Source organism: Tamandua tetradactyla, chromosome 24 (genome assembly GCF_023851605.1).
Source record: "Tamandua tetradactyla isolate mTamTet1 chromosome 24, mTamTet1.pri, whole genome shotgun sequence".
Taxonomy (NCBI): Eukaryota; Metazoa; Chordata; class Mammalia; order Pilosa; family Myrmecophagidae; genus Tamandua; species Tamandua tetradactyla.
This window is the reverse complement of record NC_135350.1, coordinates 52,053,026-52,066,068: the sequence shown is the minus strand read 5'-3', so window position 1 is coordinate 52,066,068 and position 13,043 is coordinate 52,053,026. Positions and strand designations below refer to the sequence as shown.

Here is a 13,043-nt window from a genome sequence, read left to right as displayed (position 1 = left end):
TGAATGATAAAGTAACTCTAAAACATTCTCTCTAGCTATCAAGAAAAAATAAAATACAAATAAGATCAATGATAGTTTAGATACGGCCCATTTTAAGTTGCAGTCAAGCATAGTAAATGTTTAGCAATCATGTGTTATCCACACCTGTCTCAATGTCTCCATTCCTCCATAAGTAAAGAAAACCTGCCAGTATGAGATGAGCAGTCTGGCTAGGAGTTCCCTCTTGTCTTCCTGCTAAGCATGGGAGCAGGCAACCAGTTTCCTGCGGGAGGGGCCTCCTTCCTGAGAAGTAGTCTAACCCAAAATGCTGGGCAAAGAAGCTGGTTAAAAAACAAACAAAATATTGTTGCAAGTTAAAGAAATACAAGGAACTATTTTTATAACAATTTTAAACAACACAATTTAGGATTTAAACCTTAGATTGCAGAGAAGGGAAATGGCATTGGCCAAAGTCTGGTCTACAAATGAACTCTGAACTGCCCCACTTTCAGCATCTGAAAACAAAGGTTTATCTTGAACTCAATAAATAATACCTAATTTAAATGGAATCCTAAATGGAAAATGCTACATTAAATAATGAAATAAGTTATAAATTACTATGTACAGTATGGTTTCATTTTTTGCTATAAAATCTGGAAGGGTATACCACAAAATATTAGTAGTGATTAGCTTGAGGAACCTAGGGTAGTTTTGTTTTCTTCTTTTTCTTTGTGTTATTTATATAATCTCTTTTTACAAAAAAATGCATTACTTATGTAATTCTTAAATTCTTTAAAGTACAGAAAATATGTAAAATTTATAAAAACCAACCCTTTTATCAATTGATTTCTGTGCATCTAAAATTCAGTGATAATTTATATTCTTAATGATAAGCACAAAGCACTTAAGGACCATGTATTCTTTCCTGACACACAAGATTAAATGACTTTCTGTTTAGTTTTACTGCTGAGTATTATTTACTTGTAGTTTGATTCTCTAAAACCTGTTAATCATGTAAAGTATATGTGAGAAATCTCTATTAGCTAGAATATTTTATTAATCAAAGCAATCCATTTCCCAAACCTACCAGACAATAGGAATATTTACTGTGCCTAACACCACATCACAAGATACTACGTAACTTCTCCCCATATAAACTTTCTATTTCCTTCTTGGAACACCTACAGTCTATTACTTCAAAGCCATTTTCCATCATAAGTCAGTATCTAGATGCTGCGGCTTTAAGTTTCTAAGGGACAAGGATTTTCTTTTCTCAATTCACAGAAAGTAAATAAAGACACAAGGAATTTTGAACCTAAGAAAAAACCACACAGAGGTCTCCACCACTGAATTTAGTCAGGAGTGTACCACAGTAACAGAGGAAGCATTAATGGTGGCGGACAAGAGCCATTCCCACATCAACAGGTTGGGATCACAGGTGATGTGAGTCCACCTGATCCGCCTCTGTGCTTTTCCAGGTGGCCTTGACAAGCCTTCAGCAGGCAAACACCTGGACCCATGGGCCCACAGGAGGATATACTATGACACCCAGACACAGGATATAGGGTATGGTCAGGCAGCACTTAATACAACGTCTGCCTGCAGATGCTTTTTTTTAACTTGAATCTGGAGAATTAATTCTTTTCCCTTTCAAAAAGTCATAGACTGTTCACAGGATTAGGGATTTGAGTGGTTGCTGAGTCAGCCACTTCACGCAGTGCTTCCTTTATTTTGAAGAACCTGGAAGATATCTTAGGATCAAATCAGGTGGAGAAATAAGGTTCTTGATACCCAGGGGACATTGAACACTGTAAAGCACAGCTATTCCTATGCAGGAATATTGGAGAACTTTCAAGAAAGAAAAATCAATGTGACCCTTCCTCCCCCACTCCTCAGGCAAGGTGATTGTCATCAGTTGAATGAAGGTCTACTTGAAGTCAGTTTCAATGTGAAACTCCATGTATTCTGATCTAGACATACATATGTGACTTAGCAAGCTTTGAAAAGTCCCCAGTCCTCAACCCACTAAGGAAGCATTCTGGTCAAATTCCAGGGCCATAGAATGAAATCCTTGTGTTAGCCCAGCCTTGGTGGGCCCAGTCTATTGGACAATGAGACTCACCATGGGGTTGTGGCATTCCTGTCCCTGTAGCGATTCCCTATTTGACGCCAAAGGATTGGTGTTCACTAAAAAGCTAATTTTGTTTGGGGACATAAATATAATTGCAGAAAACTTAAGTCCTATAAGACTAACAATTATGGCTTTATAAAAGAGTGATGATACAGAAATTTTTGTTCATAGCTGCTAGATTTGGAAGTGTTCTTGTGTCTAGAAAAAAAAGAAATAGAGCATTTGGAGGAATTAGACTCTACCAAGATAAAGTCCTGGCTTGGCCCCAGCAGGCAAGGGGAAAAATACATTTCTAATTGTCTTATCATTTTCTATTATAATTGAGGCATAATTTGCATACGGTAATGTCTTTTTTTTTTAGCAGGAGTCTTAAAAGTAGAAAAGAGAAGTCAAACTTGGTAGCTAGAGATTAAGAAGTATCTTCATACCAAGGAGATGGTATGAAAAGACTTCAATAGGTCTTTTTGATCCAGCTCAGTGAGACTTCATCTTGACCAAATTAGTGAAGTTGTAATAGTTTATCGGTAGTTGAACTGAGATTTTTCACATCTCACGAGTAATAGTGACACATTCATGAGATGTGAACACACACACACACACACACATCCCCACAAGCCTCGCCCTTCATCCTATCCCCTCTCCTCTTAAAGAGTTTGCCTAAGTTTCAGTTCCAGTCCATACCATAGCTGCTAATTTGACTGGCGTTAGTTTGCAGGGCTTCAATGACAATATATCATAATAGCTAGTGATTGTTAAACACAAAAGATAGTCATTTTTTTTTCTTGAAATGGGAAGCATAAGCATTATTTTATTTAAAAGTAGAAGGAGGGGGTGAGCCACAGTGGTTCAGCAAGCAGAGTTCTCATCTGCCATGCTGGAGACCCAGGTTCAAATCCCGGAGCCTGCCCATGCAAATAAATAAATAAAATAAAAGTATAAGGGGGAACACTTGGCTTTATCAGTAAATTTTGTTCTAATAGTGGTGGTGTTTTCATCAACTGGAGAATTTCTTTTTCTTTGGCATGGATGGAAATTTAAAGTGAACTGTATGTTTTGAACAGTGTGAAAAATAAAGGCTAACATTTATTGAGGATTTACTGTGTGCCAGGCATTTCCTAAGGACTTTGTATTAATTCTTTTGACCCTCTGGGGAAAAAAAATCTTATATTGGCATTATTATTATTCTCCCAATCTTACAAATGAGAAAGCTGAGAAGCTGAAGGCTTGTCCTAGCAAAGACTGGAACTCAAGCAGCCTAGCTTCATTATCTATGAGCTTAAGTACTACTATCCTATCATTCTTTACACATTTTAAATCAACCAGTTTGATCTTGACTTTCACCTGTAAACAGGAGCACAGATACCACAGCCACTCTGCAATGCTAAGCAGCCTGTACAGGGATTGAATTTACACTCTTAGATTCAGTACCACCATGAACCCAGAGAGTCATTATGGTAATGAATAATCTAATCACCAGGCCAGGGCATTTTGGAACAGAAAGAAAATGGGGTGATCCTTCTGGATCTAACCTAATATCAACAAAATCAATCCCCCCCAAATTAAAATGTTCTTACCTCCATGTAGACACCCAATATTATGTCCCTTATCCAGCTGAATTAGCCAAATTCCTAATATTTCCAATATGAAACTAAAATATTACAACAGCTCAGTTGATCTCTTCCTCCAATTTATCCCCAACTCTGCAAGAGGAAGCTTTGATTGACACCAGTCTATACATGTCACCCCCCTGCATTAAATTATTAATGGCTGCCCATTGCCTGGCTCAGTGACTCTCAAATTTATACAAAAATTGATAGCAGTGATGGTTTAGTATAGTTGTGAATATATTAAAAACAATTGTTAAAAAAAATCTAAAAAATAAAATAAATAAAATAAAAATAAAAACAATTGAACACTTTAAATAGGTGAATTGTGAAGTATGTTGATTTTATCTTAATAAAGCTGCTATCAAAAAATTTTTATAGAAATCAAAACATCTGGAAGTCATAGCATGCTGTGGGTGATACCTTAAAATATTAAACTATAAGCAATTTTACTAACATAAAATAAGACTATGGTGTTGTTATGGTTTGCTAAAGTTGCTGGAATGCAATATACCTGTGGTGATTTGAAGTTGCTATGTACGCCAGAAAAGCCATGTCCTTTAATCCTCATTCAATATTGCTGGGTGGCATCTTCTTTATTGTTTCCATGGAGATGTGCCCCACTCAATTGTGGGTGCTAACTTTTGATCAGTTAGTTTCATGGAGATGTGTCTCCACCCATTCAAGCTGGGGTTGCTTTCTGGAGCCCTTTAAGAGGGAACCGTTTTGGAAAAAGCTACGAGCCCACAGAGCCAGAGATCATTGAAGATGCCAAAGTAAAATGCCCCCAGGGAAGTCTTATGAAATGAGAGAATACAGAGTTGCCATATGCCTTTCCAGCTGAGAAAGAAGCCCCGAACATCATCAGCCTTCTTGAGCCAAGATATCTTTCCTTAGATGCCTAGTTTGGACATTTTTATAGCCTTGCCTTAGCTTAGGCGTTTTCACAGCCTTAGAACTGTAAACTTGCAACTTAATAAATTCTCCTTTTTAAAAGCTATTCCATTTCTGGCATATTGCATTCTGGCAGCTTTTGCAAACTAAAACAATACCAGAAATGGATTGACTTCTATAAAGGATATTATTAAGTTACAAGTTACAATTCTAAGGCCGTGAAAATGTCCAAATTAAGGGGCAAAAAGAGGATACCATCTCGGAGGAAAGGCAGCTGGCATCCAGGGTTCCTTTGTCACATGGGAAGGCACATGGCGACATCTGTTATCCTCTCCTGGGTTCTGGTTTCCAATGGCTCTCTCAGCTCCTGTGGGTCTTACTTCTCCCCAGGGCGTATCATTTTCTCTTAGCTCCTTCTTCCCCTCTATCCAAAAGGGCTCCAGGAAATTATTAAGGCCCACCTTGAATTGGGTGGGTCCCAACTCCATGGAAACAATCTAATCAAAAGGTCCCACTCACAATAGGTCTTGCACCTACAGGACTGGATTAAAAGAACATAGGCTTTTCTGTGGTACATAACAGATTCAAACCAGCATAGGTGTACAATAAAGATATTTACCACATAAAAATGTATTACTTCATAACTCTCTAGAAGGGAGTCAAGGGTTGAGCTAAGCTTATCAAACAGGTTCTAATGTTTGCCTTTAATGCTAACTTGCTATTTAACTATTTTGTTGTCTACCACTATTTGCTAGCAAACAAAAATTAGCAACACTGAAGACTTCAAAAAATGTTAAAGCTTCAAAGTTGAGCACACCCCATCTAATATGTTTAATACTTGATATACTTTTCGTCTCAATATAATTCTGCAGGAATACATCTGGATTTGGAACAACACCAGAGCTTTCTTGGAGGAGCCCTGAATATCCCTGGCTTTCCAGAAAATTAACACAATTCTTTTTTTTTATTATATCTTATTTATTAATCAAAATATACTTATAATAAGAAACTAGATATTCATAGTAGATACATTTAAGGATGGGATTATGGATTGCTTTTAGGTTCTGCTTTTTGTTTCATAATACATCTTTTTTTTTAAATTTAATTAAAAAAAAAAAAAACAAAAAACACCAAACGCAAGCATTCTTAACTTTTGATCATTCCATTCTACAAATATAATCAGTAATTCACAATATCATCACATAGTTGCATATTCATCATCATGATCATTTCTTAGAACATTTGCATCTATTCAGGAAAAGAAATAAAAAGAAAACAGAAGAAAATTCATACACACCATACCCCTTACCCCTCCCTTTCATTGATCACTAGCATGTCAAACTACATTTATTTTAACATTTTGAACGCAATTCTTGATCTGTCATAAAAGACATTTCTTCCAACCTGGCCTTAAATTACTTTTCTGTCTTTGTCTCTGCCCACGCTACCTTTCTGCTGCCACTTCGTGACTGACTATTCCTCAATTACAGCCTGCACCCTGTTTTGTTCAAGCGTCTTCCTCTTCCTGCAACATTCCTCCTTCACTTCAAGGCCCGTCTAACTTTCTTTCTTACCTTCCCTGACTTCCCCAGTCCAGGGGAGCACCATGAGAACAGGGAGCATATACATCTTACTAAGTGTTGCATTTCCAGTACAACACAGGTGCAGGTACATGGAAAATGCTCCACAAATATCCTCTTCTGTGTGGTCATAGTCTTCATACACACGTCTATCCACTGACCTCGCTGTGTTGTTTGTATTTTAGTGACTCCACCTTCACGTTCCCCTCCCCCAGCAGACCATGAGCTCTTTTTTTTTTCTTGCTTTTTAAAAGGGGAATTTATTAAATTGCAAGTTTACAGTTCTAAGGCTGTGGAAATATCCACATTAAGGCCAACAAGAGGTGACTATGAGCTCTTGAAGGCAGAAATTATGTTCTTATCACATTATAGATTTTCAATAAATACTGGCTCAATTTAGACAAGTTAAAAATATTTTCTGATCTCTATATGCTCAAAGTCTTAAAGAAATTCAAGATATACAAACAATTACTAAAATAATACATGACAAAAAACTATATGTGAGGTAAGTACACAGTATTATAAGAATTTATGGAGCTGTTTAGCCTGGAAATCTTCATAGAGGGCATGGCATTTGAGCTATATTTGAAGAACAAGGTTAAATTCACAAGGAAAACATGGAAAAGGGATTGTAAGCTGAAGAAATTCATCAGTAAGACAGAAGCTAAGAGGGTAGGGCTCAATAGTAAGGCGGGGAGTGGTTGGCAGGAGGCTGGAAAAGTGGGCTGGGCGTGGTAACCCTCCCAGCCTGGACTTTATGATATGAGCAAGAGAGAAATGACAGGATCAGATCTGTTTTACATTACTCTCAACATCCTTCTCTGCCACTCCCAACATAGCATGTTGACCAGAACCAGGGGAATGGCTAAAGGCCAGAGGGACAAGACAGATCACATAAGAATTAATATGAAACCCAGGACTGTGTTCTAACCAGTGAGTAATCAGCCAGCACGAGTGCTATGTAAATCACACACTGAAGCAGAAGTCAAGAATGTGGTAGAACTAACAAGGCTGGTTTTTTCATTCTCTTAAAGATTCCCAGCCTCCATGAAGCCTTCTTTGATTTTCTAGCCCAAAGGAATCTCTCTCTCTCTTTTTTTAATATTGTACTTTTACCACTTTGAACATTTTTTCTTGCATTGTGCTCGTTTGTCCTCATTTCTAGGGTACCACATTTTTCTGTCTTTACCTCATTGTACAATAATGCAATGCAGCTTATCTAAAGCTTATCTAAAGCAATGCAGCTTCAAAAGACACCTTGGGAGCAAGCTGGGGTATAAATCAAGAAAACAAAAAATAAATTTTAAGTTTCAAGGGGACGGAGGCCATGTCTCATGCACCTTTGTTAATCCCATGACACTAAGCAGGAAATATTTATTGAATAAATCAATGTCGTGATAATAATATGGTAAAGTAAAAACGTTCTTTGACTTTTTAAAAGTTGACGTTTGTGCAATTGTTTTTCTTGAAAATGACTTGCTTATTAAGAGCATTCACAAGGATGTTTACCATTTATCCTCTTAAATGTTCCCCTCTCCTAACCATGCCCCATCATTTGTGGTTGTCTCTTGTCTTTTTCTTGATTTGATTTACCAAAGTTTTGTTTCTTTTATAGGTCTTTTTGAAAAAAAAACAGCCCTTAGATTTATCATGTCTACTTTTCTTTTTTAATAGAATATATATTTCCACAAAATTATAAAGAATACTACAAAGAAACAAAAATACTTATCACTCACTGAGACAATTTCTGAAAATTAACAGCATAAGTATGATAAATTATAAACATCTGTTGATATTTTGATGGGAGAAAATAAGCCAAAAACACAAAAATACTTTTAAAATACAGCATCATTGCCACAATACATGAAGATATTTTCATCAAAAATTAACACATTCCACTTCGAACATTTCATTTTTCAGCCTTCTTTGAGGTTACATTCTAACATCTGGATGATCCACTACATTTTTACAGACTAGCCATTCCATAGACCCACAGCAATTGGTCCCTCACAGGCTGTTAAAAGCACTTGCTGTTAGATATACAGTACTTGAAGGCTAATATTTAATCTTAATTGGCAACAAGCTTAGTGCAAATAAAATTATTTTTAGCAGCTCAGGAAATTTCCTGGTGGGGAGGAATTATCACCTCCCCAGTGTGAAATCATTTCTCTTTTTTCTTATGATTTTGCAGGTTGGCCACGAAAACCTACTGAAGTGATCAATGAGAGTGTGGGGTAAAGGGTATGGAGTGTGTGGGGCTTTTCTTTTTTCTTTTTCTTTTTTTTTTCTGGAGTGATGCAAATGTTCTAAGACATGATCATGGTGTTGATACACAACAATGTGATGATATTGTGGGCCACTGATTGTACACTTTGGGTGGACTGTATGGTGTGTGAAGATATCACAATAAAAATATTTTTTAAAAAAAACCTAGTGAAAACTACTAACGATAATCCTGTTTGTTACACTGGGAGTTCTATACTGCAAAAGATGGTTTCTGTCACTATGCAAATAAGCCACATGAGCTTTCTGTTTGGAAAGTTTCCCAAGGGTCAAGAAAGCAGAGACTGATTACCAGCCATTCCTGCAGGACATAGAGTCAAGGTTCTAAATGGATCTTACCCCACTGCTTCTCCGATCAGGGGGAAAGAGACCCAAGAGAGGCACTAATCATTTCACCTATTAGCCACAATGGGTTGCATTTAAACAAGGAACTGGCTGAGGAATCTCATAAATCAAATTCTACTCTCCAGTGATAATTTTATTTCACTGATTTGAATGCAGAGAGAGAGAGAGAGGAGAAGCCGTCTGATTTCAAACCTGGTGCTTTCCACTTTTAGCCAAGATTTATTTTCCAAATGAATAGAAGCCAGAAAGCTACCAGACAAGGAAGATTTTGTTTGAGCTTCATCAATTCCTTGAATTGCCTCCCTTTTGTTGGACATCTGTTCCCTCTTTAGCTTAGGCCTGGGATAGCCACTTCAGAAAACAGTGTGGCTTACTATGCCCAGACCAGTGGTGGCAAGGAAGGAGAAAGAATACCTTCTGGGTTCTGGGCACCTGACTCTGCCCCTTGTCTTGGGTTCACTGGTTCAAGGACTTGAGTCTTCAAGTTCAGATGACCTCTGAGGTCCAGGATGTGCTAATATAAAATCTAGGGAAGTATGCTAGGCCACCCCACTTGACCTCTCATTCCTCAGCAATTTTTCTCTTCCCCCTGAATCCTCTCATTGAGTAGCTCAAGGATGAGGGCATGGTAGCTGCATGTTGAAGGGAGGGGCCTGCCTCAGTCACTATATTCTTCTCTTTCCCTTGGATTAGAGAATTTCTCATACTGGTTGGCAAATTTCCATTTGCTGTGCTGACTCTTGAGTAATGCTGCAAAGGAAGTTTTTCGTGTGACATTTCGAGATACTTCCCTGCTCTTGGCCTTCCTGGTGGGGGAAGTGCTTCGCACTAAGGGATAGACTGAGAAAATGGGCCTGCCTCGAGGGGCTTCCAGTAGCTGCCATATTTCTCCAGACGTATTACTGCTCAGATACTGCCATGGCTTCTTGCCACTGCTGTCCCGGACATTTACCCGAGAAGCCAATCTTTGCACCAACAATTTGATGATCCCCTGGTGGCCATGAATGGCTGCAAGGTGTAGTGGGGTGTACCCACCATTGGACCTTACATTTACATCAAGAGCAATCCCTGCCTTCTGTGCACCAGAGACCAGATCCTCAAGGGCCCTGAGGTCACCATGTTTGGCCATCCAATGCAAGGCAGTATACCCAGTCAAGAAGTCTTTGTGCAAAGCCAGCTGGGGGTCCTCCCAAAACAATGTCAGCACCTGAATCCAGGAGCCACTGGCAAGCTTCACAATCCATTCATGCTCCCTGGCATCCAGGGGCACCAGGGATGACTTGTGCTCAGAAGTTCTGTGAGTGACCAAGGTCTGTGCTTGACCACAGGGGGCCCACGTGCTACGTGGCCGACGCAGTTCAGCAACGGCAGATTTAATTTCTGAATATTTCAGTGTCAAGGCAGCATCCATCCTTGGGCTGGGCACTGCTCCCACTTTGGAGGGTTTCCTAGAGCGAGGTGGGCGACGACTCCTTTTTAGCAAGTTCTCATCAAGCAACTCTTCATCAGAGGAAGACAATTTAGCTTCCCCTGCTCTAGTGTTCCTCCTGAGGGATCTCCTTAATTTGGGATCAGGCCAGGGCAAAGGTTCTTGGGGATGGACTGCAAGACCAATAGACCCTGCTGGGACTTGCTGAGAGGTGGGGACATCACCTGGGTTCCTGAGGCCCTGAGGCCTCCTTCTGGGGCTCCCCTCTTCTGGAGATATAGAAAGACCCCCATCTGGATTCCTGATCTTTTTCCAATGTGGGGTTTCCAAGGTAATCTGTAAGTCCTCTTCAGAACCCCCTGGAGATTCATTTGGCCCAGTACTGCTCTCTTCACTGCCTTGGCTCTCCTGGTCCACAAAGCCATCCAGATCTTGGAGGGAAAACTGACAGCGGATGCTACGGAAGACTGTCAATGGAGGTTTTCCCAGCCAGGATTCTGACGACACATCAGGAACAGGATGGCTAGAATGAGAGGAAGGACGGGGGCCTGGCAGCGCTGAGTTAGACTCTGCGACCAAGAAGCTCGGCTGGGATGGCAGCTGGAGAAAGTTGTCTGGCAGCACTGACCAGGCACGGATGGGGCCCTGGTCCCGGGCCTCGGGCGTCTGGTGGTATCTGGCTACCCATTCCCGAGTGCGCTGCTCTTGCTGCTGCTGCTGCTGCTGCAGGGTAGAATACTGCAAGGCGTTGGGGACTAACATTTCTGGCGGGTCTTTGAGGAGAGAGGGGCGGGGCAGGAAAGCTGGCTGGGAAGCCCTGTTCCCGACAGCCTCAACAGTTGCCTGGGGCGTGGGGGGCGCTGCGAGCGCGCTGTCCAGCCGCTGCCCGGGAACCTCGCGGTCATTCCGGGCAGGAGGAACCCGCGCCGGCGCCGGCGCCGGCTTCTCCCCAGCGGCGGCGGAATCTGCTAGCGCTCCGAGGAGCGGCTCTCCGGTGTATGCCCCCAGGCTGTTCTGGAGGCATTCCCAGCAGCAGCTGCCCTGTGGCCCGGCTGCCGCGCACCGCGCTCTGGCCTGGCCAGCTGCGGCCGCCTGCGTGGGCGCCCTGTGGCCGGAGTTGCTCCTCCGCCCTCCACCTCTCCCTGCTGCCTCCCGGGCGCCACTGGCTGGAATTCCAATGTAACCTGCGTCCGCCACTCTGGGTGCGGCACCTGCTGGCTCCTCCTCTTGCTCCTTCTCCCGCCGCCGCCGCCTGGGCTGTTGCTGCCGCGGCTCCCCGCGGCGTGCGCCTTGCGGGGAGCAGGGCGCAGCTCCCCCTGCAGGGGCGGCGGACGCCAGCGGGTCGCGGGGTCGCTGCAGCCCTTCCTCCCCCAAAAGGTCCCTGTACCTCCTCTTAAGTACCACATATTTGGTGCCGTCGGGGTCCTGGCGCACTGCGGCGACAGAGTTGACAAAGCCCTTGAAGAGCTCGCGGCGACGCTGGTGCTCGCTGAGGGGCGCATCGGGGTCTCGAAGGAAGCTCCTGAAGTGGCTCAGCAAGGCGGCGTTAGTCACTCGGCCACCGGCCTGGCACAGAAAGTCCAGTAGTGCCTCCTGGCTCAGCTCCTGGGCCATCGCTGCCTTGTCCTCTCTCCCACTGGAGTCTGCGTCTCGTCCTCCCGGTGCTCTTCTTCGCCAGCAGAAATCCTGGCCCGGCGTGTGTCACCTGCGCCCCGGGCTGCGCCACCCGCCTCCATCAGCCACGGTGACCGGCGCTGCCCGCAGTCCCCGAGCGCGCCAGGACGGCCGCGGGTGCCCGGAGGGGTGGCCCCTTGGCTCAGCCCCTCAGTACAGCCGGGGTGGGAGAAGGCGACTCCCAGATCGCCCTGGAGCGGCGCGGGCCTCTCACAGCGGGCCCCCGCGGCGAAAGTTCCCGGGGTAGGTCAGAGTCGGTTTCACCTGCGCCCTGGTGACGCCTCCTCTCTGGCTCTGGGGGAAGGGCCCGGCCCGCAGCCTCCTGTCCCTCCGCCCTCTGAGGTCCACCTCACCGCCCGCCACCTATCCCAGATGAGTCAGATGGGTCAAAGCCGCAGAAGGCGCGGGTAGGTGAGGTCTGGAGGAAGCGGGATCCGGCAGCGAACAGCTCCGGAGGACGCACAGCCCTTCCCGGCCCGGGAAATGGAAGGCAGGTAGGCAAACGGCCGCTCCCGTGGGTCTCGGCCACGTAGGAAACGAAAGCAATTGAAGATCCGTTCCTGCCCTTGTCTTGCATTGCATAAGTTATGGCTGAAGTCGGTGTAGAGAAGAAGGTACATATTAACCGGCACTCTGCGGACTGTTCAGAAAGGTGTCTTTCTTTCTTAATGCTACAGGGCAGAAATTTCGGATTCCCTGAGGCAGGATTGAGGTCAGGAAAACATAGTTTGCATCCAGGTCTCTGTTGATATGGAGATACTGCCAGGGTCGCTCCTGGGCACCAGTTTCAAGGATTTGAACACACCCAAGTCTGTATCGATAAGGAAAGCCACCCTGGAGATTATAAACCAGTGCTGATTTCTGCCTTTGTTCCCTCCCCCCCCCCCCCCCCCCCAGTGTCTCACGTTATGGTAGAGGGGAAAACACTGTTCGATAGTTGATTGCCCCAGCAGCTAAAACGAACAGAACATGTCTCAAGTTAAAATATTAGATGCCTACTATTACTTTGATCTCCTCTAAAATATATCAACAGAATAGATTTGTCTTAAGTGGTGAAGTTGTATTTTCTCTCTGAATGTAAGGCTTTGTCCCCACGTTCAAATGTTGAGCATATTGCAAGCTAG

At 43.3% G+C, this 13,043-nt stretch overlaps 1 protein-coding gene across 1 annotated transcript; it reads right to left on the bottom strand.

The window, feature by feature from the left end:
* Positions 1–6,536: 6,536 nt before the first annotated feature.
* On the bottom strand, positions 6,537–12,442 carry SOWAHB (sosondowah ankyrin repeat domain family member B). The gene has a single exon (XM_077143086.1). It carries the CDS (start codon positions 11,857–11,859, stop codon positions 9,475–9,477), a length of 2,385 nt encoding a protein of 794 aa, XP_076999201.1. The 5' UTR covers positions 11,860–12,442; the 3' UTR covers positions 6,537–9,474.
* Between the last annotated feature and the right edge of the window lie 601 nt (positions 12,443–13,043).

Excerpts from the sequence above, each read along its gene's own strand:
- SOWAHB (XM_077143086.1), bottom strand. The coding sequence starts at position 11,859 with ATGGCCCAGGAGCTGAGCCAGGAGGCACTACTGGACTTTCTGTGCCAG.